The 27,734-nt window shown below is 40.6% G+C and overlaps 1 protein-coding gene and 1 pseudogene across 1 annotated transcript in view; both read right to left on the bottom strand.

Annotated features, from left to right (window-relative positions):
* LOC120873491 overlaps positions 1-7,975 on the bottom strand; it is a 35,299-nt pseudogene extending 27,324 nt beyond the window's left edge.
* Positions 7,976-17,555: 9,580 nt separating this feature from the next.
* LOC120873719 (cytochrome P450 2C18-like) overlaps positions 17,556-27,734 on the bottom strand; it is a 48,011-nt gene continuing 37,832 nt past the window's right edge. The window contains exons 8-9 of the mRNA XM_040254563.1: positions 21,347-21,488; positions 17,556-19,625 (exon numbers count right to left, since the gene is read on the bottom strand). Of these exons, the coding sequence (XP_040110497.1) occupies positions 19,444-19,625; positions 21,347-21,488 (324 nt within the window). The 3' untranslated portion in view covers positions 17,556-19,443. The remainder of the gene's footprint in view (positions 19,626-21,346; positions 21,489-27,734) is intronic.

Genomic DNA, 27,734 nt, shown 5'->3' with positions numbered 1-27,734 from the left:
TACAGGTCTCTCAGGAGATGAGTAAGGTGGTCTGGTATTACCATTTCTTTAAGAACTTTCCATAGTTTGTTGTGATCCACACAGTCAAAGGCTTTAGTGTAGTCAATAAAGAAGATGTTTTTCTGGAACTCCCTTCCTTCTCCATGGTCCAAAAAATGTTGGCAATCTAATCTGTTTCAGATTGCCTTCCTCTGCCTCTTCAAAACCCAACTTGTACATCTGGAAGTTCTCAGCTCATATACTGCTGAAGCCTAACTTGAAGGATTTTGTGCATCACCTTGGTAGCATGTGAAATTGTGTGGAAGTCTAAACATTGTCTTTCTTTGGAATTGAAATGAAATTGTATGGAGGTCTGGCATTGCCTTTCTTTGGGATTGGAATGAAAACTGACCTTTTCCAATCCTGTGGCCACTGCTGAGATTTCCAAATTTACTGATATACTGAGTGCAGCACTTTAACAGCAGCATCTTTTAGGATTTTAAATAGCTTAGCTGGAATTCCATTACCTCCATTAACTTTGACTGTGTGGATCACAATAAAATGTGGAAAATTCTGAAAGAGATGGGAATACCAGACCACCTGACCTGCCTCGAGAAATTTGTATGCAGGTCAGAAAGCAACAATTAGAACTGGACATTGAATAACAGACTGGTTCCAAATAAGAAAAGTAGTATGTCAAGGCTGTATATTGTCACCTTGCTTATTTAACTTCTATGCAGAGTACATCATGAGAAATGCTGGACTGGAAGAAACACAAGCTGGAATCAAGATTGCCGGGAGAAATATCAATAACCTCAGATATGCAGATGACATCACCCTTATGGCAGAAAGTGAAGAGGAACTAAAAAGCCTCTTGATGAAAGTGAAAGAGGAGAGTGAAAAAGTTGGCTTAAAGCTCAACATTCAGAAAACGAAGATCATGGCATCCAGTCCCATCACTTCATGGCAAATAGATGGGGAAACAGTGGAAACAGCGTCAGACTTTATTTTGGGGGGCTCCAAAATCACTGCAGATGGTGACTGCAGCCATGAAATTAAAAGATGCTTACTCCTTGGAAGGAAAGTTATGAGCAACCTAGATAGCATATTCAAAAGCAGAGACATTACTTTGCCGACTAAGGTCCGTCTAGTCAAGGCCATGGTTTTTCCTGTGGTCATGTATGGATGTGAGAGTTGGACTGTTAAGAAGGCTGAGCGCCGAAGAATTGATGCTTTTGAACTGTGGTGTTGGAAAAGACTCTTGAGAGTCCCTTGGACTGCAAGGAGATCCAACCAGTCCATTCTGAAGGAGATCAACCCTGGGATTTCTTTGGAAGGAATGATGCTAAAGCTGAAACTCCAGTACTTTGGCCACCTCATGCAAAGAGTTGACTCATTGGAAAAGACTTTGATGCTGGGAGGGATTGGGGGCGGGAGGAGAAGGGGACAACCGAGGATGAGATGGCTGGATGGCATCACTGACTCGATGAATCTGAGTTAACTCCAGGAGTTGGTGATGGACAGGGAGGCCTGGTGTGCTGTGATTCATGGGGTCGCAAAGAGTCGGACATGACTGAGCGACTGAACTGAACTCAATGATTCCTAAGGCCCACTTGACTTCATACTCCAGGATGTCTGGCTCTAGGTGAGTGACCACACCATTGTGGTTATTCAGGTCATTAAGACCTTTTTGTACAGTTCTTCTCTGTATTCTTGCTACCTCTTCTTAATCTCTTCTGTTTCTGTTAGGTCCTTACCATTTCTGTCCTTTATTGTACCCATCTTTGTATGAAATGTTCCCTTGTCATCTCCAATTTTCTTGAGGAGATCTTCTATTATTTCCCTCTCTTTCTTTGCATTGTTCATTCAAAAAGGGCTTTTTATTTCCCCTTGCTATTCTTTGGAACTCTGCATTTAGTTAGATATATCTTTCCCTTTCTCCCTTGCCTTTCACTTCTTTTCTTTCCTCAGCTATTTTTAAAGCCTCCTCAAACAACCACTTTGCCTTCTTGCATTTATTTTCCTTTGGTATGATTTTGGTCACTGTCTCTTGTACAATAGTTATAATGCACAAGTATAATGTCGTGTACAATGTACATGTATAATGTCCATCCATAGTTATAATGTACACTTAATTTGTTAAGATCATAGATCTCATGTTATATAGTTTTTTTACTACAAATTTTTGTAAAATGTTGGAACAAATGGTTAAGGTATGGAACTATGCCAGGCTTCATTAAGGAGCTTCTACCCCAGGTTCCTTTTAAATTACAGAGATCTAAGTTTAAAACAACTTTTATTTTGGCTAGATAGATAAAGAGCAATTTTGAAAGCTTTGGGCATTTCTTTGTCAATATGTGATTCACAGTAAATCCAATTCAAGTCTTTCATTTAATATAGAAGAAAGAATTTTAAAACAGAATAATTTGAAATATGAGTTGAAAATCAGAGTCCTTGTGAGAACTATTGTACAGGTCATTACACCTAGTAGTGGGAAGTAAATAATTACCATACATTTGTTACCAAAATCTAGTAAAGGGGGGCAATGTTTAGCAAACTGAAAGCAAAGCCAAATTTCATTCAGAGAAGACCAGGTAGCATTTACTGATAATCCTAAAGTCAAGTTAAACCAAACATTTTTGAACTTGGTATTTGTGTATTTTGCAGAATTATGATGCAGCAAGTATTTATTCAAAATTTATAAATAACTGTATATAAAAATCAATAGACTAAGTATTAAGTAACAAGAAATAATGAAAGCTGATATTTTTAATGGTACTGTCTACACAGAGAAATCAAAATTTATAAGAACTTTATTAAGATATGCCTAAGAAGATGAAACCATAGATAGTATTACTCTTGGTCAGAACTACAGGCCTGGGCCCTCAGATGCGTCTGTGATGCTTAATATATAAATATAGTTCAATTACATAACATAAAAGTCACACGTTTCATGGTATATAAGGGCATGATGAGGTCATTCTAACCCTGTCCACTTAACAAATATTCCCTGCTGAAATGCTCTAAAATAGACAACCACATTTATGCTATGGAAAAACAATGTTATCTAATGCTGTCAGGAAGTAATTCAAAACCATTTCTTGTGACTTCTGACTTGAAAAGAAGTTCGCGATTACAATTAAATAACCAATATCTACACTGCACGCGCAGTTGTGGGAGTACACATATGACAAGCACAGATACACAGAAGCTCCCTTGGCTCTCTCTTCTTCACACTCCCCTCCTCCACAGAAGGGCTGAAAACCACAACCCATGTGAAAGACGTGGCCTCTCCTGAAATGTTTCCAAGGATGTCAACAGAGAAGACAGCAGTCTGTTAAGGTCAGAGTTACAGAGCACAGAATCACCCACCATTGGTTTTTCGCAACTCCTCCACCAGGCAGCGCTCTTCCTCTTGAATACGATCCTCAGTGCTCCTCTCCCCCATCCCGAAATTCTGCAGCGTCATGAGGGAGAAGCACCAGGTCTCCTTTCATCTCTTCCCATTGCTGAAGAGGATTCCTGCCAGGAGGAGAAACAGAAACTAGGAGGGAGGCCCTAGGCAAGCAAGAGTGAGCTGACAGTTGGCAGCCTTTCAGGTAGACCAACATCTGATGCCAGATTCTTCAAATTCCTCTAATCTACCCTCTCCACCCCAAATGCCAATGCTGAACACACCCACAAGCACACCTACCATGGCCTTTACTAATTCTTTCAGGCAATGGGAGACTGCGTCTTCCAGAAAACTCTGCTCCCAAATCAGAGTTTCCTTCACTGCTTCATATCCATACAACAACACGGTGGGCTTCATGCCAAAATACACAGTGAACACAGGGCCGTAGACTTCTGAGAGCTGGGAAAGGAGATGCATATAAGAGCAAAGTACGTCACAACTTGATAAAATATAATACCTGACTCAGGATATTTTATCATCACACTTCTACATTTCTATTCTTCCACAAACAGCCTAAAATATTTCTGAATACATAAGTATTATAGTAATTGTTACAGTTTCCACTTTATAGACGGGATTCAAGTAACTGGTTCAGTTCAGTTCAGTTCAGTTCAGTTCAGTTCAGTTCAGTTGCTCAGTCGTGTCTGACTCTGCAACCCCATGAAGCGCAGCACGCCAGGCCTCCCTGTCCATCACCAACTCCTGGAGTTCACTCAGATTCACGTCCATCGAGTCAGTGATGCCATCTAGGCATCTCATCCTCTGTCATCCCCTTCTCCTCCTGCCCCGAATCCCTCCCAGCATCAGAGTCTTTTCCAATAAGTCAACTCTTTGCATGAGGTGGCCAAAGTACTGGGGTTTCAGCTTTAGCATCATTCCTTCCAAAGAAATCCCAGGGCTGATCTCCTTCAGAATGGACTGGTTGGATCTCCTTGCAGTCCAAGGGACTCTCAAGAGTCTTCTCCAACACCACACTTCAAAAGCATCAATTCTTCGGCACTCAGCCTTCTTCACAGTCCAACTCTCACATCCATACATGACCACAGGAAAAACCATAGCCTTGACTAGACGGATCTTAGTCAGCAAAGTAATGTCTCTGCTTTTGAATATGCTATCTAGGTTGCTCATAACTTTTCTTCCAAGCAGTCAGCGTCTTTTAATTCCATGGCGGCAGTCACCATCTGCAGTGATTTTGGAGCCCCCCAAAATAAAGTCTGACACTGTTTACACTGTTTCCCCATCTATTTCCCATGAAGTGACGGGACCAGATGCCATGATCTTCGTTTTCTGAATGTTGAGCTTTAAGCTAACATTTTCACTCTCCTCTTTCACTTTCATCAAGAGGCTTTTTAGTTCCTCTTCACTTTCTGCCATAAGGGTGGTGTCATCTGCATATCTGAGGTTATTGATATTTCTCCCGGCAATCTTGATTCCAGCTTCCAGCTTGTGTTTCTTCCAGTCCAGCATTTCTCATGATGTACTCTGCATATCAAGTATGACCTAAATCAAATCCCTTATGATTATACAGTGGAAGTGAGAAATAGATTTAAAGCCCTAGATCTGATAGATAGAGTGCCTGTTGAACTATGGAATGAGGTTCGTGACATTGTACAAGAGACAGGGATCAAGACCGTCCCCATGGAAAAGAAATACAATAAAGCAAAATGGCTGTCTGGGGAGGCCTTATAAATAGTTGTGAATAGAAGAGAAGTGAAAATCAAAGGAGAAAAGGAAAGATATAAGCATCTGAATGCAGAGTTCCAAAGAATAGCAAGAAAAGATAAGAAAGCCTTCTTCAGCGATCAATGCAAAGAAATAGAGGAAAAGAACAAAATGGGAAAGACTAGAGATCTCTTCAAGAAAATTAGAGATACCAAGGGAACATTTCATGCAAAGATGGGCTCGATAAAGGACAGAAATGGTATAGCCCTAACAGAAGCAGAAGATATTAGGAAGACATGGCATGAATACACAGAAGACCTGTACAAAAAAAGAGCTTCATGACCCAAATAATCACGATGGGGTGATCACTCATCTAGAGCCAGACATCCTGGAATGTGAAGTCAAGTGGGCCTTAGAAAGCATCACTACGAACAAAGCTAGTGGAGTGATGGAATTCCAGTTGAGCTATTTCAAATCCTGAAAGAGGATGCTGTGAAAGTGTTGCACTCAATATGCCAGCAAATTTGGACAACTCAGCAGTGGCCACAGGACTGGAAAACGTCAGTTTTCATGCCAATTCCAAAGAAAGGAAATGCCAAAGAATGCTCAAACTACCGCACAGTTGCACTCATCTCACAGGCTAGTAAAGTAATGCTCAAAATTCTCCAAGCCATGCTTCAAGCAATACGTGAACAGTGAACTTCCTGATATTCAAGCTGGTTTTAGAAAAGGCAGAGGAACCAGAGATTAAATTGCCAACATCCGCTGGATCATGGAAAAAGCAAGAGAGTTCCAGAAAAACATCGATTTCTGCTTTCTTGACTATGCCAAAGCCTTTGATTGTGTGGATCACAATAAACTGTGGAAAATTCTGAGAGAGATGCAAATACCAGACCACCTGACCTGCCTCTTGAGAAATCTGTATGCAGGTCAGGAAGCAACAGTTAGAACTGGACATAGAACAACAGACTGGTTCCAAACAGGAAAATGAGTACATCAAGTAACTGGTACACAGATTGTAATTAATCCACATATCAGCACCTTCAGTGGGTTTATTTGCCCCAACTTATAAATAAGGAAACTGAGGTCGAGGATTTCAATTCATTTCCAGCATTCCATGGCTATATATAGAAGATTCAAATTTGAAACACTTCTTACTCAATCTCTGATCCTTGAGCAATGTATCAAACTCCCCAGGCCCACCTTTAAACCAACAGCCACCTGCCTGCTTCAGAACCACCACAGTGCAGTCATTAGAATTCTGATTTTGTAGCCCAAAGATGAATATTAGAAATCTGTATTTTAAAAAATAAGTGCAGATAACTCTAATGCCCAGCACAGTTTGAGATCCACTGGTACTAGTAACACAGAAACAATAGCAGCATCACAGAGGCAGTGCCAGGACATGCTGCGTCTCGTGGAAGAGCAACTCCTTCCAGACTGCAGCAGTCACAGGGCACAGACAGCAGCTTCCTGCAGAAGGTAAAGGAACACTCTTGCTGCCCACTGGGCCCTGACTGACGACTTTTCCTTTCATTCATTCATGCTGGTTCTGATTCCAAGCTAATTCTTTAACCACAGGCACAACGCCCTTTTTCAGAAAAGTCCTATTTTCCTGACCTTCGGAAGGAAACACATAGCTTATAGTATATGACTTCCGGAAGAAACTCTTGAATCACAAAACACTTCACTTACCATTTACCTTCTGTCCCAAATCATAGTAAATAGCTATGAAACAAAGAAGGGAAGCAATACTCCCAGCTTCTGACACTTTTATTTCAACCATACAAAGAGTTAAACATTTCTCTACTCACAAAACTCTACTTTGTTCCTCTAATTATGACAATGACTTACCTGAAAAGGCAAGAGAAGGAACAGTATTTACAGGGATTAATTTGCTACACAAGGACCTATTTTGACAATGTGCCCCCAGAAATATGTATTAGTATCGTGTGTGTGTTAGTTCAGTCGCTCAGTCGTGTCCGACTCTTTGCGACCCCAAGGACTGCAGCACACCAGGCTTCCCTGTCCATCAGCAAACCCCAGAGCTTGCTCAAACTCATATCCATCAAGTTGGTGATGCCATCCAACCCATCTCATCCTCTGTTATCCTCTATCAGGGTCTTTTCCAATGAGTCAGTTCTTCACATCAGGTGGCCAAAGTATTGGAGTTTCAGCTTCCAGTGAATATTCAGGACTGATTTCCTTTAGGATTGATGACTCTTTGCACCAACTCTTTGCGACCCCATGGACAATAGCCTGCCAAGCTCCTCGGTCCATGGAATTCTCCTGACAAGACTACTGGAATGGGTAGCCATTCCCTTCTTCAGGGGATCTTCCTGACCCAGGGATGGGATCAAACCCTGGTCTCCCACATGGTAAACAGGTTCTTTACTCTCTGAGCCACCGTGAGTGCATGCTAAGTTGCTTCAGTCGTGTCCAACTCTTTGTAACCCTGTGGACTGTAGTCTGCCAGGTTCCTCTGTCCATGGGATTCTCCAGGCAGGAACACTGGAGTGGGTTGTGGTGCCTTCCTCCAGGGGATCTTCATGACCCAAGGATCAAACCTTGATCTCTTAAGTCTCCTGCATTAACAGGCAGGTTCTTTAACACTAGCACCACCTGGGAAACCCCACGGCAGCCCATTAGTGTCGTAACTGGGCTTAATTTACTTACTGTTTGCAAGCCACTGGAGGAATAGAACCTACTTACATTGCTTAAGGATTTGCTGATGTCATTAACATCTAACTGTAGGGTATTTCCAAGAATTGGGAGAGGAGTAGGTCCGGGCAGGAGCTCCTCTTTCCCAGAGCTCTGTTTCCAGAGTGACAGGAGAAGCAGACAGGAGAGATAGAGCATGAGGACCACAGCCAGATCCATTGGTGCCTTCTCTTCTCACTCTGAAGATTCTGAGCCTGAAATCTAAAGCTTTTATAACAGTCTCTGCTAATTCAATTTGCACCTGTCTTTGGAGAAGGAAATGGAACCCCACTCCAGTGTTCTTGCCTGGAGAATCCCAGGGACGGGGGAGCCTTGTGGGCTGCCGTCTATGGGGTCGCACAGAGTCGGACACGACTGAAGCGACTTAGCAGCAGCAGCAGCAGTAGGTGTAAAGAGACCACTCAATTAAACCCACTTTGTACTCTCTTCTGTGGGACTTTGCCACTCTGACAAAAACAAAAACAAACTGTTCTTTAGGCTTGTTTTCTCTGTGTCCAATGATGACTCTAGAGATTCTGGTTTATTTGTACTGGGTTGGGATCCAGGTCAGTTCAGTTCAGTCGCTCAGTCGTGTCCGACTCTCTGAAACCCCATGAATCGCAGCACGCCAGGCCTCGCGGTCCATCACCATCTCCCGGAGTTCACTCAGACTCATGTCCATCGAGTCCGTGATGCCATCCAGCCATCTCATCCTCTGTCGTCCCCTTCTCCTCCTGCCCCGAATCCCTCCCAGCATCAGAGTCTTTTCCAATGAGTCAACTCTTCGCATGAGGTGGCCAAAGTACTGGAGTTTCAGCTTTAGCATCATTCCTTCCAAAGAAATCTCAGGGCTAATCTCCTTCAGAATGGACTGGTTGGATCTCCTTGCAGTCCAAGGGACTCTCAAGAGTCTTCTCCAACACCACAATTCAAAAGCATCAATTTTTCGGCGCTCAGCCTTCTTAACAGTCCAACTCTCACATCCATACCTGACTACTGGAAAAACCATAGCCTTGACTAGACGGACCTTAGCCGGCAAAGTAATGTCTCTGCTTTTGAATATGCTATCTAGGTTGGTCATAACTTTCCTTCCAAGGAGTAAGCATCTTTTAATATCATGGCTGCAGTCACCATCTGCAGAGATTTTGGACCCCAAAAAAATAAAGTCTGACACTGTTTCCACTGTTTCCCCGTCTATTTCCCATGAAGTGATGGGACCGGATGCCATGATCTTCGTTTTCTGAATGTTGAGCTTTAAGCCAACTTCTTCACTCTCCTCTTTCACTTTCATCAAGAGGCTTTTTAGTTTCTCTTCACTTTCTGCTATAAGGGTGGTGTCATCTGCATATCTGAAGTTATTGATATTTCTCCTGGCAATCTTGATTCCAGCTTGTGTTTCTTCCAGTCCAGTGTTTCTCATGATGTACTCTGCATATAAGTTAAATAATCAGGGTGACAATATACAGCCTTGACATACTCCTTTTCCTATTTGGAACCAGTCTGTTGTTCCATGTCCAGTTCTAACTGTTGCTTCCTGACCTGCATACAGATTTCTCAAGAGGCAGGTCAGGTGGTCTGGTATTCCCATCTCTCTCAGAATTTTCCACAGTTTATTGTGATCCACACAGCCAAAGGCTTTGGCATAGTCAAGAAAGCAGAAATCGATGTTTTTCTGGAACTCTCTTGCTTTTTCCATGATCCAGCAGATGTTGGCAATTGGGTCCAGGTATTGTTAATTAAAAAATTAAGTGGTTCTAACTCACAACCAGGATTGAGAATTATTGACATAAATAGTTTGATGCCAACAAGGCTCAAAATCCTGGACTGGAGTCAATGACCAGTTGGGAATTTATGATTTTGAGGAATATCAGTGTATTCTATGTCTTTTATATTTTAAAAAGAGTATCTTGTAATGGTATATCTAACACTATCTAATATATACATGTATCTAAAATCTAATTTGTCCTTGAATATGAAAGATTTTAAAATATTTTAATGTACTATACTAACATTACAGCTGCCTATACATAAAACAGCTAATGATGACATAGTTGAGATAATTTAAAAATCAAAATGAAGTTAACTATGGTCCTGGCCACCAGAATGGAAATGGGTAGCCATAGTGGATATGGTTTCAGACATATTTCTGCATATCTGAGAATCTGAATTTTCAGAACTGTATCAAACTCAAGGATACCACTAGCCATTTTCAAAACAACATATGGGCAGTGTCTGCTTAATGGGCAGTACTTCTTTCCGGGGTGATAAAAATATCTTGGAATTAGATAATGCACAATGTTGTGAATACACTAACACTGTCTAAATGGTGTTCTTTTAAATGAGTGAAATGTCACCTTTTAAAAAAGAAAATAGTATATGCTAGCTGCCGCCTTGTAGTTTCAAGTACCCACACACTCCATCCTGTAATCATTTTGAACCTCAACCTACCCTTGCTTAACCATTAATCCATACAGCTCCAATCCTAGTTCTTGACAAATAATTTATGTAACCTTGTGATTTTTACGTTGTTAAGCTTCCCCCACCTCATAGTCCAGTGGAACACAATTCAAGGTCTTCTTCAATTTGTGTCTCCTAGGCTACAGTCCTAATAAACTTTAATAAACTTCAATTAAACACCTGTTTATTTCAACCAGGTCTCCATTCTTAGAATTTCTGGTTAACATTAACATAATTCAAACAATTTGAATGGCCAAACAGAAATAAAGTAATTAGCTAAGCAAATTTACATGTCTTTTACCTTGATATCTTCTCCCTTGCCCACAAAAAAAAAAAAAAAAAAAAAAAAGAAAGAAAGAAAAGAAATATACTGGAAATAGGGATTATTATTTTGTATTTTTTTCAAATGGGGGAAAGAGATTCTGGGAGAACAGGAAGCCTGTCCTGTGTGTCCTGTGTCACGAGGCTCATAATTAATAAAACCAAGATTTAATTTAAGAATCTTCTGATGTCCATCAGATGTCCATCACACCATAGTTGCCTCAAGAACAAATTTAGCAGGACATCTAAAACCCTGTGGACACAAATAATCAATAAGCAGTTTATAATAAGGAACAGAAGGGAGTTTTATTCAAGCAAAATTGAGGTCTATACCACAGAGAGAGCCCCTCAGTAGCTCTGAAAAATAGCTCTAGAGAAGCATGGTTTTCAGTACAGTTTTACAGCTTATCAGAAAAAAGAATACACATCAAACATGACATGGGAACATTCCTTCAAAGTTTCAAAAGAGACGATCAGCACATGCCCAGAGACTTAGTATGACTTTGGCACTGGGAAGACAGCCTTAACTTTGATGGCATTTGAAGGGAGGCATTGTATCTCTATCTTTAAAGTGGACATTCTTTAAATCTGGATAATGCACTCTTCAAGAGTTAAAGCAGATATACAAGGTATGAAAACAGACCATAAGACAGGCTGTTCTAGTTATCATAAAGTTCATGTCAAATCATGTATAAGCCAGAATGACTTCCCCATACCTGAATATGTGAAAGTTTCTTCCACTATCCCCAGATATATTACTCTGAAAATATACCCCACTGACCACAAAATAACAGGCTTCACATTAAACAGATGTCTCCTACTTGAGTCCAAGGAAAAAAGAGTCACAGATTCTCAAAACAAGAAATCAAAAATAGGTATTCTCCCCTCTCCATCACTGCAGAGGTAAAACTTACTCAAGTAACTGAGAGAAGAGCCAGTCTCAAGAATTTAGTAGGGAAAGCTTGAGAAACTATGACTCCAGCCTCCCAGCTGCTTCCAGACACAATTGCTTCTGTTGCCTTTTGAAGTCTGTCTTTGTCAGAAGCAACAGAATGAAGTTTGCACAGTGCTAACCAAAATTTTAGAAAAGACCTGATTGAAATAAAAAGCGGTCCACTGAGGGTTTGTTAGGACTGTAGCCCAGAAGACATAGGCTCAAGAAGCACTTGAATTATGTTCCACTGGACTACAAAATGGTGGAGACTTATAAAGGGGAAGATTGCAAGAGTACGGTTAGACACATGAGTTACTTATCAAGAATCATAAATGGATATGGCAATGGGTAAAAGTTTCTGTTACATAAACATTGGCTGGGCTCAGAAACAGTTGCACAATTACAAGGGAAGACCTTTAGAACATAAGGGTGCAGCTGGCAGGTGTTGCTATGAACAGGACTGATCCTGTCCTTGGGTCTGGTACAAGTCAAAGGGATTTCAAGTTCTCAGAGGTGCAGAGACATGTTGGAGACCAGATTCTTAATTGCCTCCTGTTTTCATATGCCTGAACTGTGATTGTGTTCAGTCGCTCTGTCGTGTCTAACTCTTTTGTGACCCCATGGACTGTAGCCCACCAGGCTCCTCTGTCCATGGGATTTCCCAGGCAAGAATATTGGAATGGGGTGCCATTTCCTCCTCCAGGGGGGTCTTCCTGGTCCCGGGATTGAACCTGTATCTCCTGCATTTCTTTAGTGGATTCTTTACTACTAAGTCACCCGGGAATCCTGTGATTACTCCATTATAATTTCAATTTGTCATCAACAGCAAGGAAGGGAGATTTTACACAGAACACCACATACGGATTCAGTGGAGGATGGCAGGCAAGGACTTCATTAAACAGACCTACAGCATGGAACCACTATAACATGCAGACCAGAACAGGAGATGACACTTGTCATGAAGATCTAAATATCACTGGAAAGGTAAACATCACTAGATCACAATGACAATGCTTTACAAACATGTTCTACAACATATCATCATATTTGTTCAAAATTGATTAGTAAAGTTATTCCTCAGCTCTTTTAGTAAGGAAAAACAAGTTTTTGTTAAGAGCTAATACCTGAAAATTCCCAGGTAGCTCAGCCAATAAAGAATCTGCCTGCAATGCAGGAGACCCAGGTTTGATCCCTGGGTCAGTAAGATCCCCTAGAGAAGGAAATAGCAACTCACTCCAGTATTCTTGCCTGGGAAATCCCATGGACAGAGAAGCCTGGTGGGCTACAGTCCATGGGGTCTCAAGAGTCAAACATGACTTAGCAACTAAACCAAGAGCTAATTATAAAATGTGTTATTCCTCATGTTTACATAGATTCATATCTTATTCACATTAAATAGACAATTTTCACACCATAATATCTCTTATGAGTATCTCAATTACCTTTCCCAAAGGTAAAATTATTTCCAATTCATGGATGGGTCTTGGAGATTCAGTTCCTGTGCTAAGGACACGGCACCTACAGGTGGTCGAGTTGAGACTGGAACCCACACCTCCAAGCAAACATTCAGTTCACCAGGGTCACCACACTTACTGCATATGTACCATGATTCAATATTCTGTGACTTATCCTAGTCAATGAATTTTCAAATATGTCAATTAATAAATACTGCATCAGCTGATTAAAGTGGGGGTCAGGAAAGTTTAGTTTTGTAACCTATAAACTTGAATGGGTACAAGACATGGTGTACCTTTCAACTAGAAAAGAAGGAGAAGTAGTAACTTGCTGCCTAACTTACAGAGGTTTAAACTCTACCTAATTTTTGATGAAATAAATTCAGTTACTTTCTTTAGAGCAATTTTATTCCTTAAGAAATCAGTGTGCTTGCTCTGCTTAACATTCCTTCTGTTAAAGCCATTTCTTTTTATAGAGTAAAAGAGTCAAAGATAATTTAAAGGCTGAAAGTATCTCTGAGATCAGTTAATCTAGCCTTTATTTTAATGAGCAATTAATGACAGTGGATAAAGTGTCCTCACTACATTCTTACAAGGCCTTTGGTTAGAATCTGTTTTTCAACTCCCAGTTCAATGACATCTCACATCAAATAGCATTCCTGTTGTCCAAATGATTAGAAGAGCATAAATATTAAGTCCTCCACTGTCACAGAGTAATGCAAACTTCAGGTTGGCTGGAGTTGTGGGTTAGGGGATTTCTTTTTAAAAATAGAATTTTTTTTTTAACAGCAGTTTTAGGTTCACAGTAAAACTATGCAGAAAGTACACAGTGGTCACACATACTCACACACACACAGCCTATCCCACCACCAGCAACCCACACCAGTGTGGTACACTTATCACTATTAATGATATAACACCAACACATGGTAAATCAAAAGTTCACAGATTATATTAGGATTCACTCTTAATTTTGTACATTCTATGGATTTTGACAAATGTAGCATGAGCATGTATCCACCACTAAAGTATTATACAAAATGATTTCACCTGAAAGTTCTCTGTGCTCCATCTCTCTGTCCCTCCTTCCCAAGCCCCTGGAAACCACTGATCTTGTATTGTCTCCATAATTTTCTATAATGTTACAGAGTTAGAATTACACAATATGTAGCATTCAAATTGGTTTCTTTCACTTAGTAATGTGCCCAGGGTTCTTTTCATGGCTTGCCACCTTTTTTTTTTTAACAATGAATAATATTCCATTCAATTGATATATCATTCTTTATACTTCAACAACTGAAGGACATCTCCACTGCTCCCAAGTTCTGACATAAATTTATGAATAAAACAACTATAAAAATTAATTTTCTGAATAAACATGTTTTTATGAAAAAAGTAACTAAAAATATTAATGTGCAAGTTTTTGTGCAGATGTAAGTTCTCAACTCATTTGAGTAAATTTCAAGGAGTATGACTGCTGGATCATATGGTAAGTACATATTTCATTTTTTAAGGAACTGTTGCTGCTGCTACTGCTGCGAAGTTGCTTCAGTCGTGTCTGACTCTGTGCGACCCCATAGACAGAAGCCCAGCAGGCTCCCCCGTCCCTGGGATTCTCCAGGCAAGAACACTGAAGTGGGTTGCCATTTCCTTCTCCAAGGCATGAAAGTGAAAAGTGAAAGTGAAGTTGCTCAGTCGTGTCTGACTCTTAGGGACCCCATGGACTGCAGCCTACAAGGCTCCTCTGCCCATGGGATATTCCAGGCAAGAGTACCAGAGTGGGGTGCCATTGCTAACTATTCCAAAGTGACTATACCATTTTGCATCCCACCAGTAAAGACTTTTATGATTGGAGAAGGAAATGGCAACCCACTCCACTATTTTTGCCTGGAGAATCCCAGGGACAGAGGAGCCTGTTGGGCTGCCATCTATGGGATCACACAGAGTCGGACACGACTGACGCAACTTAGCAGCAGCAGCAGTAAAGACTAACAAATCTTGCAGCTCCACATCTTTGTCAATATTTGGTTTCGTCAGTGATTTGGACTTTCAGTTCAGTTCAGTTTAGTCGCTCAGTCGTGTCCGACTCTTTGCGATCCCATGAATCGCAGCACGCCAGGCCTCCCTGTCCATCACCATCTCCCGGAGTTCACTCAGACTCATGTCCATCGAGTCCATGATGGCATCCAGCCATCTCATCCTCGGTCGTCTCTTTCTCCTCTGGCCCCCAATCCCTCCCAGCATCAGAGTCCTTTCCAATGAGTCAACTCTTCTCATGAGGTGGCCAAAGTATTGGAGTTTCAGCTTTAGCATCACTCCTTCCAAAGAAATCCCAGGGCTGATCTGCTTCAGAATGGACTGGTTGGATCTCCTTGCAGTCCAAGGGACTCTCAAGAGTCTTCTCCAACACCACACTTCAAAAGCATCAATTCTTCAGGGCTCAGCCTTCTTCACAGTCCAACTCTCACATCCATACATGACCACAGGAAAAACCATAGCCTTGACTAGACGGACCTTAGTCAGCAAAGTAATGTCTCTACTTTTGAATATGCTATCTAGGTTGGTCATAACTTTTCTTCCAAGGAGTAAGCGTCTTTTAATTCCATGGTGGCAATCACCATCTGCAGTGATTTTGGAGCCCAAAAAAATAAAGTCTGACACTGTTTCCACTGTTTCCCCGTCTATTTCCCATGAAGTGATGGGACCGGATGCCATGATCTTCGTTTTCTTAATGTTGAGCTTTAAGCCAACTTTTTCACTCTCCTCTTTCACTTTCATCAAGAGGCTTTTTAGCTCCTCTTCACTTTCTGCCATAAGGGTGGTGTCATCTGCATATCTGAGATTTCTCCCGGCAATCTTGATTCCAGCTTGTGTTTCTTCCAGTCCAGCGTTTCTCATGATGTACTCTGCAAAGAAGTTAAATAAGCAGGGTGACAATATACAGCCTTGATGTACTCCTTTTCCTATTTGGAACCAGTCTGTTGTTCCATGTCCAGTTCTAACTGTTGCTTCCTGACCTGCATACAGATTTCTCAAGAGGCAGGTTAGGTGGTCTGGTATTCCCATCTCTTTCAGAATTTTCCAGTTTATTGTGATCCACACAGTCAAAGGCTTTGGCATAGTCAATAAAGCAGAAATAGATGCTTTTCTGGAACTCTCTTGCTTTTTCCATGATCCAGAAGATGTTGGCAATTTGATCTCTGGTTCCTCTGCCTTTTTTAAAACCAGCTTGAACATCAGGGAGTTCACGGTTCACGTATTGCTGAAGCCTGGCTTGGAGAATTTTGAGCATGACTTTACTAGCATGTGAGATGAGTGCAATTGTGTGGTAGTTTGAGCTTTCTTTTGCATTGCCTTTCTTTGGAATTGGAATGGAAACTGACCTTTTCCAGTCCTGTGGCCACTGCTGAGTTGTCCAAATTTGCTGGCATATTGAGTGCAGCACTTTCACAGCATCATCTTTCAGGATTTGAAACAGCTCAACTGGAATTCCATCACCTCCACTTTACCATTTTATAATGTGTGCTTCCCAGATGGCACAAGTGGTAAAGAATCCACCTGCCAGTTTATGAGACACAAGAGACATGGGTTTGATCCCTGAGTTGGGAAGATCCCCTGGAGAAGGAAATTGCAACCAACTCCAGTATTCTTGCCTGGAAAATTCCATGGGCAGAGGAGCCTAGTGGGCTACAGTCTATGGAGCTGCAAAGAACTGGACACAACTGAGCACATGCACACACATAATGTGTCTTCAGTTCAGTAATGTGTGTAGTGGTATCTAATTGCAAGTCTCTAATTAGGCATGACGTTGAGCATTTTTCACCTGCCTATTTGCCCCTTGGATATCTTCTTTGCTAATGTTTTTGTTCAGATATTTTGCACATTTTAAAAATCAGGTTGTTATATTTCTGACTGTTGAGTTTTAATTAAGAGCTCTTTGTTTATTCTGGGTAACAGTCTTTCACCAGATATGCCTTTTGCAAATACTTTATCCCAGTCTGTTGCTTGTCTCGTCCTTCCATTGACAGTATATATCACAGAGTAGAAGGTTTTAATTTTAGTGAACTCCAAATTATCAATTATTTTTGTGGATTATGCTTCAGAGATAAATTTAAGGTCATCACCTAGTCAAGGTAATCTATATTTTCTCTCATGTGATCTCCTAGGAATTAAAATTTTGCACTCTGCATTAAGTTCTATGATCCATTTTTAGTTAATTTTTGTAAAGGGTGTAAGATCTGTATGTAGATTCTATGTGCATGTGTTTCACATGTAGGTACCCTCTTGCCAGTCAAGGACTGGATTCAAATTCCCTCAGTTTTGTTTGTTTGAGGGTCCTTATCTCTTCTTTTAAAGATAATTTCACTGTATACAGAAATCAAAGTTGGGGCATTTTTTTTTTCTTTTAAATATTTCACTCTACTCTCTTTCTGCTTGCACAGAATCTGAAGAAAATCCCAATGTAATTCTTATTCTGTTCCTCTAAAGGTAAGATTTTTTTCTTCCTCTGGCTTCTTTCAGATATTTTCTTTGTTTTTATAGTCTATGTTTGAATATGATGTACTTACCTGTAGACTTCAGGGTATTTTTCCAACCTGACGTTCTTAGAGTTTCCTGAACGTGTGGCATGGTATCTGACATTAATTTGGGGGAATTCTCTGAAATTACTGCTCAAATATTTCTTCTGTAGATCTGTTTGCTTTTAAATAAATGTTTTAATTGAAGCATAACATGCATAGAGAAAGTATGCATGTTCTAAATGTGCACCCACCATACTAACACAGGGTGGATATTTCTGTATAATGAAGACACAAATCATGAAAAAGAATTGCATAATTTATGTTTTCCATTGTACTGTTAATAGACATTTCAGGTTCTTCCTGTGTGGGGTTATTTTGATTGGTGCTGTTATGTGCATTCCTAAACATGTCTTGTTCATATCCCAAAGTATTGCGTTTCTATTCAGTACATACCTACAAGTGAAACTGCTGGACATTCATGAGTTTACGTCCAATAAAAATGGCCAAATAGTGGTCCAAATGGGTGAACCAATTTACAGTATTACTCTGAGAATGCCGGTTGCTTCATTTTCTTGCCAAAACTTAGCATAATTTTTTTTTTCATTTTAACCATTTTGATGGCTATCTAAGGATATCTCATTAAAATTTAAATTTGCACTTCCATAAAGCTTAATGTTGCTGAACACTTTTTCAGATGTCCAATGGCAATACTAAGTATTCATATGTGAGAAACTAGTTTATTGGGATATAAGCTAATAGTTGGTTTCATACATTTTTAAAACAAATGCAAGTGTCAGAGAGAAAATTTGGTAGTATGTGCAAAGAATTTATACTCTGAACCAGGTGAGTGTAAACTGCTGACCTGATACCTGGTCTTGGTATCAAAGACCTGAATTATTTCAGTACATGTTTCCTTAAATGAAGTCAAATCTTCTGTATAACTATAATATTAATAAAGCCTTCAACAGGAATTTCTAATTCTCATTTCCATTAGTGTTTCAGGGATAAGTCCCAAAGATATTCTTTATCTCTCTGCTGTCTGTATTTCAGAGATGTCTTGAGACTAAAAAGTTCAGGATCATAGCATCATATGGCCACCACTGATGTTACATATAAAACAATGTGATGGAAAGTAGAAAAAAAAAGAATCTGGTGACACCTTCTAGGGATTTTGTTCTTGCTCAGAGAGAAAAGAATAACACTTAGAGTACATGATTAGAAATAGAGAAACATAGGTTAGTATTTGACTATAAGTTTGAAACACAAAGTAATGTGAACATTTCATATCTTCTTTTAGTGTTCACAGTAACACCCACCAGAGGGATGAATTCCAACACTTATTATTCAGTCCTTCCAATTGCTGATTTTCTCACTATCCCTACAGGCTGGAGCTGCTCTTGGACACAATTTCTCTCTTTTCCAAATCCAGTCCTCAAGTAAGCCCAGGTGATACTCAGCAAAGAGTTTTCCTGCCCTCTTTCTCTTTGTCCCCTTCTGTATTTATCATTATGAGGACAAGCACGGCCTCTTCAGACTCTTACTTTCATTCATTTCTTACCTGCATTAAGTACAAAAGAAGGGAAGTCTGAGACTGGCTCAGCAAATGCTGCTGCTTTTTATTTAGAACATCTGGAGAGCAAATGGCTGTGTGTTGGCTTATACCAACAATTCCACTCTGTTTTACAGTGATAACATGGAACTGACTTTTAAGAAGTATCAGCATATGTGGTAGTCAATACAAGTGTTACAGAATATGAAGACAGCAAATACATTTGTGCAGTAGAACTCAGGAGACTTTCCTTTCATGGAAGTTGGATATTCACTGGATACTGAGAAAATTGTGGCAGTATGAGATGGGCGGTCAGAAAGAGTACCCCTGAGAGTAAGGAGGAGGTGAATGATGGCCCAGATGAGAGTTAATTACAGACAACAGCACAGCAGCAGCCGATGGACCGCCCTTCATCACACAGGAGTAAAGCAGATCTGGTACGGGGGCGGCACATGGCCAAACCCACTAGAAACTGGGGTGGTGTCGAGGTCCTTTGGGTCAACCACAGATTCCAGGGTAAACTTCTGTAAAATGGTGGTCAAAAATAAAAACAGCTCCATGCGGGCCAGGCCTTCTCCCACACAATTTCGTTTTCCTGAAAATACACACAGAAGTGATTTGTTCCTTGAACATTACATTTTGAATTGTCACAAAATGTATGAATGATTGAACAGATGGAGGCCTGGAGAGATGTTTAGAGACAAATAAACAGAAGGAAAGACACACTCGCTATTCACCTAATATCTTCATAGGAATTTTTCATTCACTATATTGAGTGTCAGATCTGTGTCAAGCACTTCATCGTGTATCCCCACATTTTAACTGCTCTTTTCTACTTCCAGTTTCTATCAGAAGCCCTGAGAGGAGGGAACTTGTATATATGTGCTTCCTTTCTACTTCTGGCACAAAATTCAACTAAAGATATTTTTCCTCCATGTGCTTTCAAAAATACATGTCTAATGTGTCAGTCTCCCACTTGAAAACATTAACTGTCTCTCCCATCTGTTATGAGGTCCAAATGAGTTGAGCTGGCCCTTCATATTTTGTTCCCAGTATGATGTTTGAGATCATTCTTTCCATTCTTCACACCTTCTACTCTCAGCGCTAACCATATCCACTCTTCATCAACCTCCAATACACCATGAAACCTCTCATTTTGTCTCATGATGTTTCATTCGGTCAAGATGCATTTCTCTGACACTTCCTTCAGGACCTACGTCCCATGTCATCTCCTCTTTATGGTCTTTGCGATATTCACAGACAGTAGAATCTTGCCCTGTCTGAGTTTCCTCAATATTCACATTCATTGCTTCAGTTGAAGCATGAATCACCTTGAATCATAATTCTGGTTCTTCTGCTCTACTAAAATGTGTGCTTTTGAAGGGAAGGCTCAGTCCTTAACATCTTAGTATATACAGAGCAAGACACAAAGCAGGCATCAAAAGCTGCCAAATACATGGAGGTGAGTCTGTGGCCAGAGACTCAGCACACACTGTAGCTGTGGAGACCCAGTTTCAGGGTCTATGATCAGCAGTGGAAGACGATCACGGTGCTCTGGAACCACTGCAGGGTATCCTGCCGCATTTCCAAGGACTCACTGCCACTGCAATTAGTTGGCAGGTTCTGACTTTCTCAATCTAAAAGAATGTCCTGCTTCTGTAAAACTGCCCTGCCTTCTCATCTCACTTTGTTCCTGTGAGGCATTTCAAATTCCCTTTCTTCTGTAAGAATGTTCCTTATTCCATTTTATGCCTCACTGTGGTGTATGGAGAAAACAGGGTTTCTCTTTCTGGTCTCATGAGCAGCCTGTGCTTTCCTCTCTCACAACACTATTCAATGTTCTTTTTAGTAATTTGCTTCCCTAACTAGATTGTGAGCCCACTTTGGTGCCCATTCTGTACCTTTAACCCCAGAACTCAGCCTAGGGAGTGAGGGATATCACATGGAAAATACTCAAACTTATGGATTTATGTACCTTTCTCATGGCAGGCAAGGAAAGTCTAAAAGCTTCACCTGCTAAGAGGAGTTCACAGGTAACTCAGTGCTACCTACGATTATTATTGAATTATGCTAAAGGCATAATTCAATTAATCTGTTTTCTAGCTTTCTTACTTTGGAAGAACTGGGTCACCTCCCTGAAGTTCCAGTAGTGGGGATATGTGGTGAGGGGAGGAAACACAAGGGCATTGAAAGTAGTGTTTGTGATCGTGGACAAAAAGCATTTCTACCAGCCCCAGAGAGGACAGCATTAAGTTCCAACCAACTCCAGAAATGTACCTTGTTCCCTAAGTACTTAAGGAAATTAACTTCTATTACCTGCTGAGAAAGCCATGAAGTAGTCACTTTTCTTAAAGTTGCCACTCTCATCCAGGAAGTGGGCAGGGTCAAATACCTCTGGGTTGGGGAATTCTTTATCATCATGTAGCACAGAACTCAGCGATGTTACTATAGTCATGCCCTGGAATGAAAGATGAAGATAAACTGAGTTATAAGAAATCATGGAGCAAAAGAAATATTGCAAATCATTTAATCCAGTCTTTGATCTATAGATGAGTAGCCCTAGGGCCAAAGAAGGGCAGTGCCAAATTCCAGAGAGACAGACCAAGCAATAAACACAGATGGGTTTAAGATCAATGGCAGTGATGTTACTAAAGTGGCCTCCAATAGCATCTGAAGTACTGGGTACTTGGTTATTTGGTTTCTGAATCCCCTTTACTTATGACAGTATTTAGACACTGCTGTTTGTTTTGTTCAATTTCATCATTTCATTTTCTTACATCTCATATGTGGATTATGTTTTATAATGGAAGCCTTTGATGACTCTTGAAAAGTCAGATGTATTTGGAACCTGTTTATAGGGCTTTTCAAAAATAGAGGTCTGATATGATTAAAAATGACTTCTGGCAAATCCATACAGATGGAAACAGGTTAGTGGTTGTCAGGGGCTGGAGGGAGGGAGGAATGGGCAATGACTGCTTAATGGATGGATTGGGTTTCTTTTTGGAGTGATGAAAATGTTCTGAACTAGATAGTAGCTATGGCTGCACAACATTTTGAATGTACTAAATGTCACTGAATTGCTCACTTTAAAATAGTTAAAATGGTAATTTTTACATTATAACTTATTGAAAAATTCAGTCGCTCAGTTGTGTCTGACCCTTTGTGACCCCACGAACCGCAGCACGCCAGGCCTCCCTGTCCATCACCAACTCCCAGAGTTCACGCAAACCCATGTCCATTGAGTCGGTGATGCCATCCAACCGTCTCATCCTTTGTCTTCCCCTTCTTCTCCTGCCCTCAATCTTTCCCAGCATCAGGGTCTGTCCAATGAGTCAGATCTTCGCATCAGGTGGCCAAAGTATTGGAGTTCCAGCTTGAACATCAGTCCTTCCAATGAACACCCAGGACTGATCTCCTTTAGGATGGACTGGTTGGATCTCCTTGCAGTCCAAGGGACTCTCAAGAGTCTTCTCCAACACCACAGTTCAAAATCATCAGTTATTTAGCACTCAGCTTTCTTTATAGTCCAACTTTCACATCCATTGATGACCACTGGAAAAACCATAGCCTTGGCTAGACAGACCTTTGCTGGCAAAGTAATGTCTGCTTTTTAATATGCTGTCTAGGTTGGTCATAATTTCCTTCCAAGGATTTTATCACAATAAAAAAGACAATCTCCCCAAAAGGAAAAAACGATTTCTTAGACAAGTACACTAACAACTACTGAGCATTTATCTTTGGGATGAAATTTGTTTCCCTTAATTTTAAAATGTGGAGAAACACATTATGGAAGAATTCTAGATTTAAAAAAAAAAACAGAGATGATAAAATTAGAAAAATTCTCATTTTTCAACAAAGCAGATAAAGATTATCAATTTATACTGAAACAGTTGGATGAATGTTTTGGGAAACAGTATACACTAAGTCTTAAAGTACATGCCATAGATTGTTAATTAATTACCTATGAAGACAGACACTCATCAATAGAGAGATATAGAAGATTCCTCCTTAATAAGTGATCATCTTAGCATTACAAATAATGGGATAAACTGACAATACATGTCTTCAGCCAAAATCCAACACAACATCTCCTATGTATTTTTCTTGCCAAATACACAGAATGGGTATGCAATCTCAAGAAAACAATTACCAAGGCCAGAGTGCCAAATGTTTAACACGACAACTGTCTTGGACTCTTCTAAGTTGTCAATGTATTGAAATAAACATAGGAACAGGAACTGTTCTTGATAACAGGGGAGAAAAGGGACAGACAAATTAAATACTTGTTCCTTGACTGGACACTAGATGCCCCTTCAAGAAGAACTACACAAGATATATTAGGATAACTGAGAAAATGTAATTATAGTATATATACTAGATAAAATTATTGTATAGATGATAATTCCTTTAGTGTGAATGTTTTTACTGTTATGTAGATAAAGTCTTTGTTCACTTGTTTAGAAGATATACATACTGAAGAGTTATTTAGGTTTAAGTGTGATAGATGATAGATATGTAGTTTAAATGTAAATATATACACATTTTCATATATATTTCATATATTATATATATATATCCACTGTGTGTTTAAATCCTATTTAAATTTAAAATTTTCTTTAATTTAAAGTTGGGAGTAATTCTACCCCTTAAGTTTATCACATTTAAGGTTTATAATTTTATTTTTTAAATTATTGCCTTGTATAATCTCAAAACAAATAATACAAGAAAATGTTACTTTAAGTTTTAAAAGCAGGTGTATTTTCAGCAAATGGTATTGGGACAAGTAGATATCCATAAAGAAAAAAGTGTGATCATTATTTCACACCATAAGTAAAAATAAACTTTAAATGGATCATAGACTTAAATATAAAAGCTAAAAGTATAAAACTTGAAAAAGAAAAGATGAGCATAAATATTTGATAACATGCTGGAAAATAAGTATGACACAAAAACACGGGTCATAAGGGAAATAATTGATAAATTGGACACCATCAAAATTTTAAACTTCCACTTTTTTCTAAAAAATATTTTGCTCTTTCAAAAGCATTGTTAGAAACCCAAAAAAGAAAGAAAAAGACACATACTGGGAGTAAATATTTGTAACATTTAGACATGATAAAGGGATTGCATGCAAAATATATAAAGAACTGCAATAAGTAATAAAGCAAACTGGACTGCAAGGAGATCCAACCAGCACATCCTAAAGGAAATCAGTCCTGAATATTCATTGGAAGGACTAATGCTGAAGCTGAAACTCCAATACTTTGGCCACCTGGTGTGAAGAGCTGACACTGGAAAAGACCCTGATGCTGGGAAAGACTGAAGGTGGGAGAAGGGGATGACAGAGGATGAGATGGTTGGATGGCATCACCGACTCAATGGACATGGGTTTGGGTGGACTCCGGAGTTTGCCATGGACAGGGAAGCCTGGCATGCTGCAGCCTATGGGGTTGCAAAGAGTCGGACACGACTGAGCGACTGAACTGAACTGAAGGCAAACAATCCAATAAAAAATAGAACTATAACTTGAGCAAACACTGTCAATCAACACATATGAATGGCCAATCAACATATGAAAAAAATATATCACTATTCGCCGAAAAAACAGAAGTAAAACAAAATGTGGTATCACTACACAACTATTACAAGTGTCTAAAATTTAGAGGGCGCATCAGCAAGTGTTAGGGCGTGGAAGTCAGGGGCCACGCAGACCGCGCACCAAGGTCCCTTCCTTTTAGTGCCAGCGAACAAAATGTGGTATCACTACACAACTGTTACAAGTGTCTAAAATTTAGAGGGCCCATCAGCAAGTGTTAGGGCGCGGAAGTCAGGGGCACGCAGACCGCGAACCAAGGTCCCTTCCTTTTAGTGCCAGCGCCGGGTACTTGCCCGCGACCCGGCCACTTAGCCACGCACAACGCAAGGCATAAACAACAACAAAACAGTGTGGGAAGGAGCCTTTGCTTAGTCTCCGACCTCATCCCGCCTCATGCCAAGTGCAGCCTTTCCGCGCCCAGGCCCCAAGCCCTGCAGGATCCACAACGGTGCCACCGGCTAGGGTTCTGTGAGCGCCGCAGCCTGTCGCGCCAGGCTGGGGGACCAGAAAATCGAGTTCTCCACCTGGTCCAGGCGGCGCCGGCCCACGTGCCCTGCGCCCTCGGAGAGGAGACTCTTGCCACAGGTTGGACCACGTCGCACGGCCCCGCGCGGCCAACAACCCCCAGGCGCTCCCTGTGCGGGAACGAAGCGCGTTGGAGAGTGCACCGTGTCAGCCTGGAGGCGGCTTCCACCCCTCGCCTGTCACTCTCCTCCGGGGACTACAGGTACCAACGAGAGGAAGGCCGTGCGGCTCCACGGTGTGGCGCCGAGGTCCCGACCTTTAACCTCTGCCTCCACCCCACCTTCCTCGTGCGGTCAGCCCTCTTTTGAGGCAAGCCTACAAGGCCTTCTACGGAAAATTGGGACCGCTTTTGGCGCATTAGCATGCCAGACAATCAACTCCACCAAAGTTTCTAACGATGCTTTAAATGTTTGTTTGTTTAAAAATACTTACAGATCTGAACTCTCTCCCTTTCGCCCCTTCCCATTCTCAGGACAAGGGAAACGTAAAGAGGCGTTGAGATAATTGTTCAAAGCCCCCAAGGGCTGGCTTGGCCGGCCATGTGAGTGGACATATATACAGGTGTATATATGGGGAGAGACATGTACTTGGTTTCATATTTTTCTAATTTTTTTTCCCTACCAATCAATGGCGATCTTGCCAAAATTCTCTTTCCCACCGCCACCCAAGAACAGCCCCTCAAAACGATTTTCAAAACGTATTGCTTTGTTTGGGGTAGAAAGCAGGTGATCTGGCTGGAGGAATACTAATAAATACCACAAACAAAACAAACAGTCAGAAGCCATTAATACAAAATAATGAGTTAATGAAAAAAAAAAATTAAAAAACACTAACAAAGGCAAGTGGTGAAGGGTACCCCCAGCAACTGGAACTCTCATATATTGCTACTTGGAATGTAAAATGTCACAGCCATATTAGAAACCCGTTTGATGGGTTAAACATTTGAAGTTAAACATTTAAACAACACTCTCACCCTTCGGTATTACCTAAAAGAAATGAAAACTTAGGTTCACACAAAAACCTGTATGCAAATGTTCATAGTACCTTTATTCAAATGGCCCCAAATTGGAAACAACCCACATATTCATCAATCAGTTAATGCATAGACAATTTGTGGTACTCCATTGATGGATTACTCATCAATAGAAAAGGAATAAACTAATATATGCAATAAAAAGATGAATCTCAAACAGTCTGCCACATAAAAAAGATAAAGGCATATGATGCCGGGAGCCAGCATGAGGAATTCCACCCGTGACAAGGTCATGCGGCAGAGCTCTAATGGCAAGGCTAATAAGACCTCAGGTTTCCCCCCTGGAATTTCCTGAGCATCCATCCCCCAAAAAATAAGAATCTGCCTGCTTTTCCACTCTTCTGACATTCTCTGGAAAAAGTCAATTCAGGGCTTAAGTCTTCTGCATTTGAAAGAGTGTTTCAATCCAAAAACCCCTCTGATGGCTTTCTAGCCTGCCTGCAGGACTCGTACAGCTGCGCATGTGATTGTTTGAGGCCTCCTGACCGCAGGAGGCACAGGAAGCTTAAAACATCCTAGGAATGTAGGGGCTTCCAAGGAGTCAAAGTCATTAGAATAGGACTGATTAAAAGTTTCGTTTGTTGAGCCAATACTTGCTGCCAAATTTTCATATCCTTTATTTTTAGATATAGTTGGTATATAGAAAAACAAGTAGTAGGCCTGGTATTAGCAACATTAGATCTTTGAGTTAAGTACCTTCTTTGTTATAACCCACTGCACCTTTGTTCTATAGAGATGTAACTTTAATGCTTTAAGGAAATGCAGATTAAAGAAAAACACTTCAGGGGAAAGGAGATTAACATTCATTAAGAAAGAGAGCCAAAAAAGTGTTAGCAAGCCTCCTGGCCAGAAGATAATGTAAATCACCTGAGACCTTTTGTATACAAAAAAGATATACAGAAACGGTCAGGACTGCTGCCCCTGCTTGACTCTGTATCTTCCATTATGTAAAATTTAGGGTATATAAACACCTTTTAAATAATAAAGTTGGAGGGGGTTTTTGCACAAGCCTGGCCTCCCCGTGTCGATTCTTTCTCTTGCTCCCTCCCTCTCCTTTTCAGGCTGATCCCTTGGAATGTGGAGGCTCACTGTGTCTACTTACTTGTCCCGGCTTCTAAGATCCATAAGAGAGAGAGCCCAAGGCGGGGCACTCTCCGATATTCAAACGGCCTAACGTAGACGGTGCAAGCTCCTTGTCTGGAGCTTTATTGGTTTTCCACGTAACCCAAGTTAATCAGCCTCTTCTCTCCACTTAATCTTCCTACTACACTATTTCTTCCTAATCCAATCTTATATTAATAAATAAATAAGTCTTTCCTCACCGACTCCGTCCACCCTTCGAATTCCTTGGATCCACCGGGGCTGGACCCCGGCATATTGATTATTAAGTTATTTCACTTACGTCACATTCCATTATATTGCACTCTTGAAAAGGCAAAACTACAGGACTAAAAACAAGTTAGTAGTTATCAGGGGCTAAAACTGGGGGAAACAGAGTGGTTGCTGTTGAGGCCTGATAGAGGCCATGACTAAAATAGGCTGGAGCAAGC

This window comes from Oryx dammah, unplaced genomic scaffold (assembly GCF_014754425.2).
Source record: "Oryx dammah isolate SB20612 unplaced genomic scaffold, SCBI_Odam_1.1 HiC_scaffold_14, whole genome shotgun sequence".
Taxonomy (NCBI): domain Eukaryota; kingdom Metazoa; phylum Chordata; class Mammalia; order Artiodactyla; family Bovidae; genus Oryx; species Oryx dammah.
Note: the sequence above shows the minus strand (reverse complement) of the source record. Positions and strands in the feature narration are given on the sequence as shown.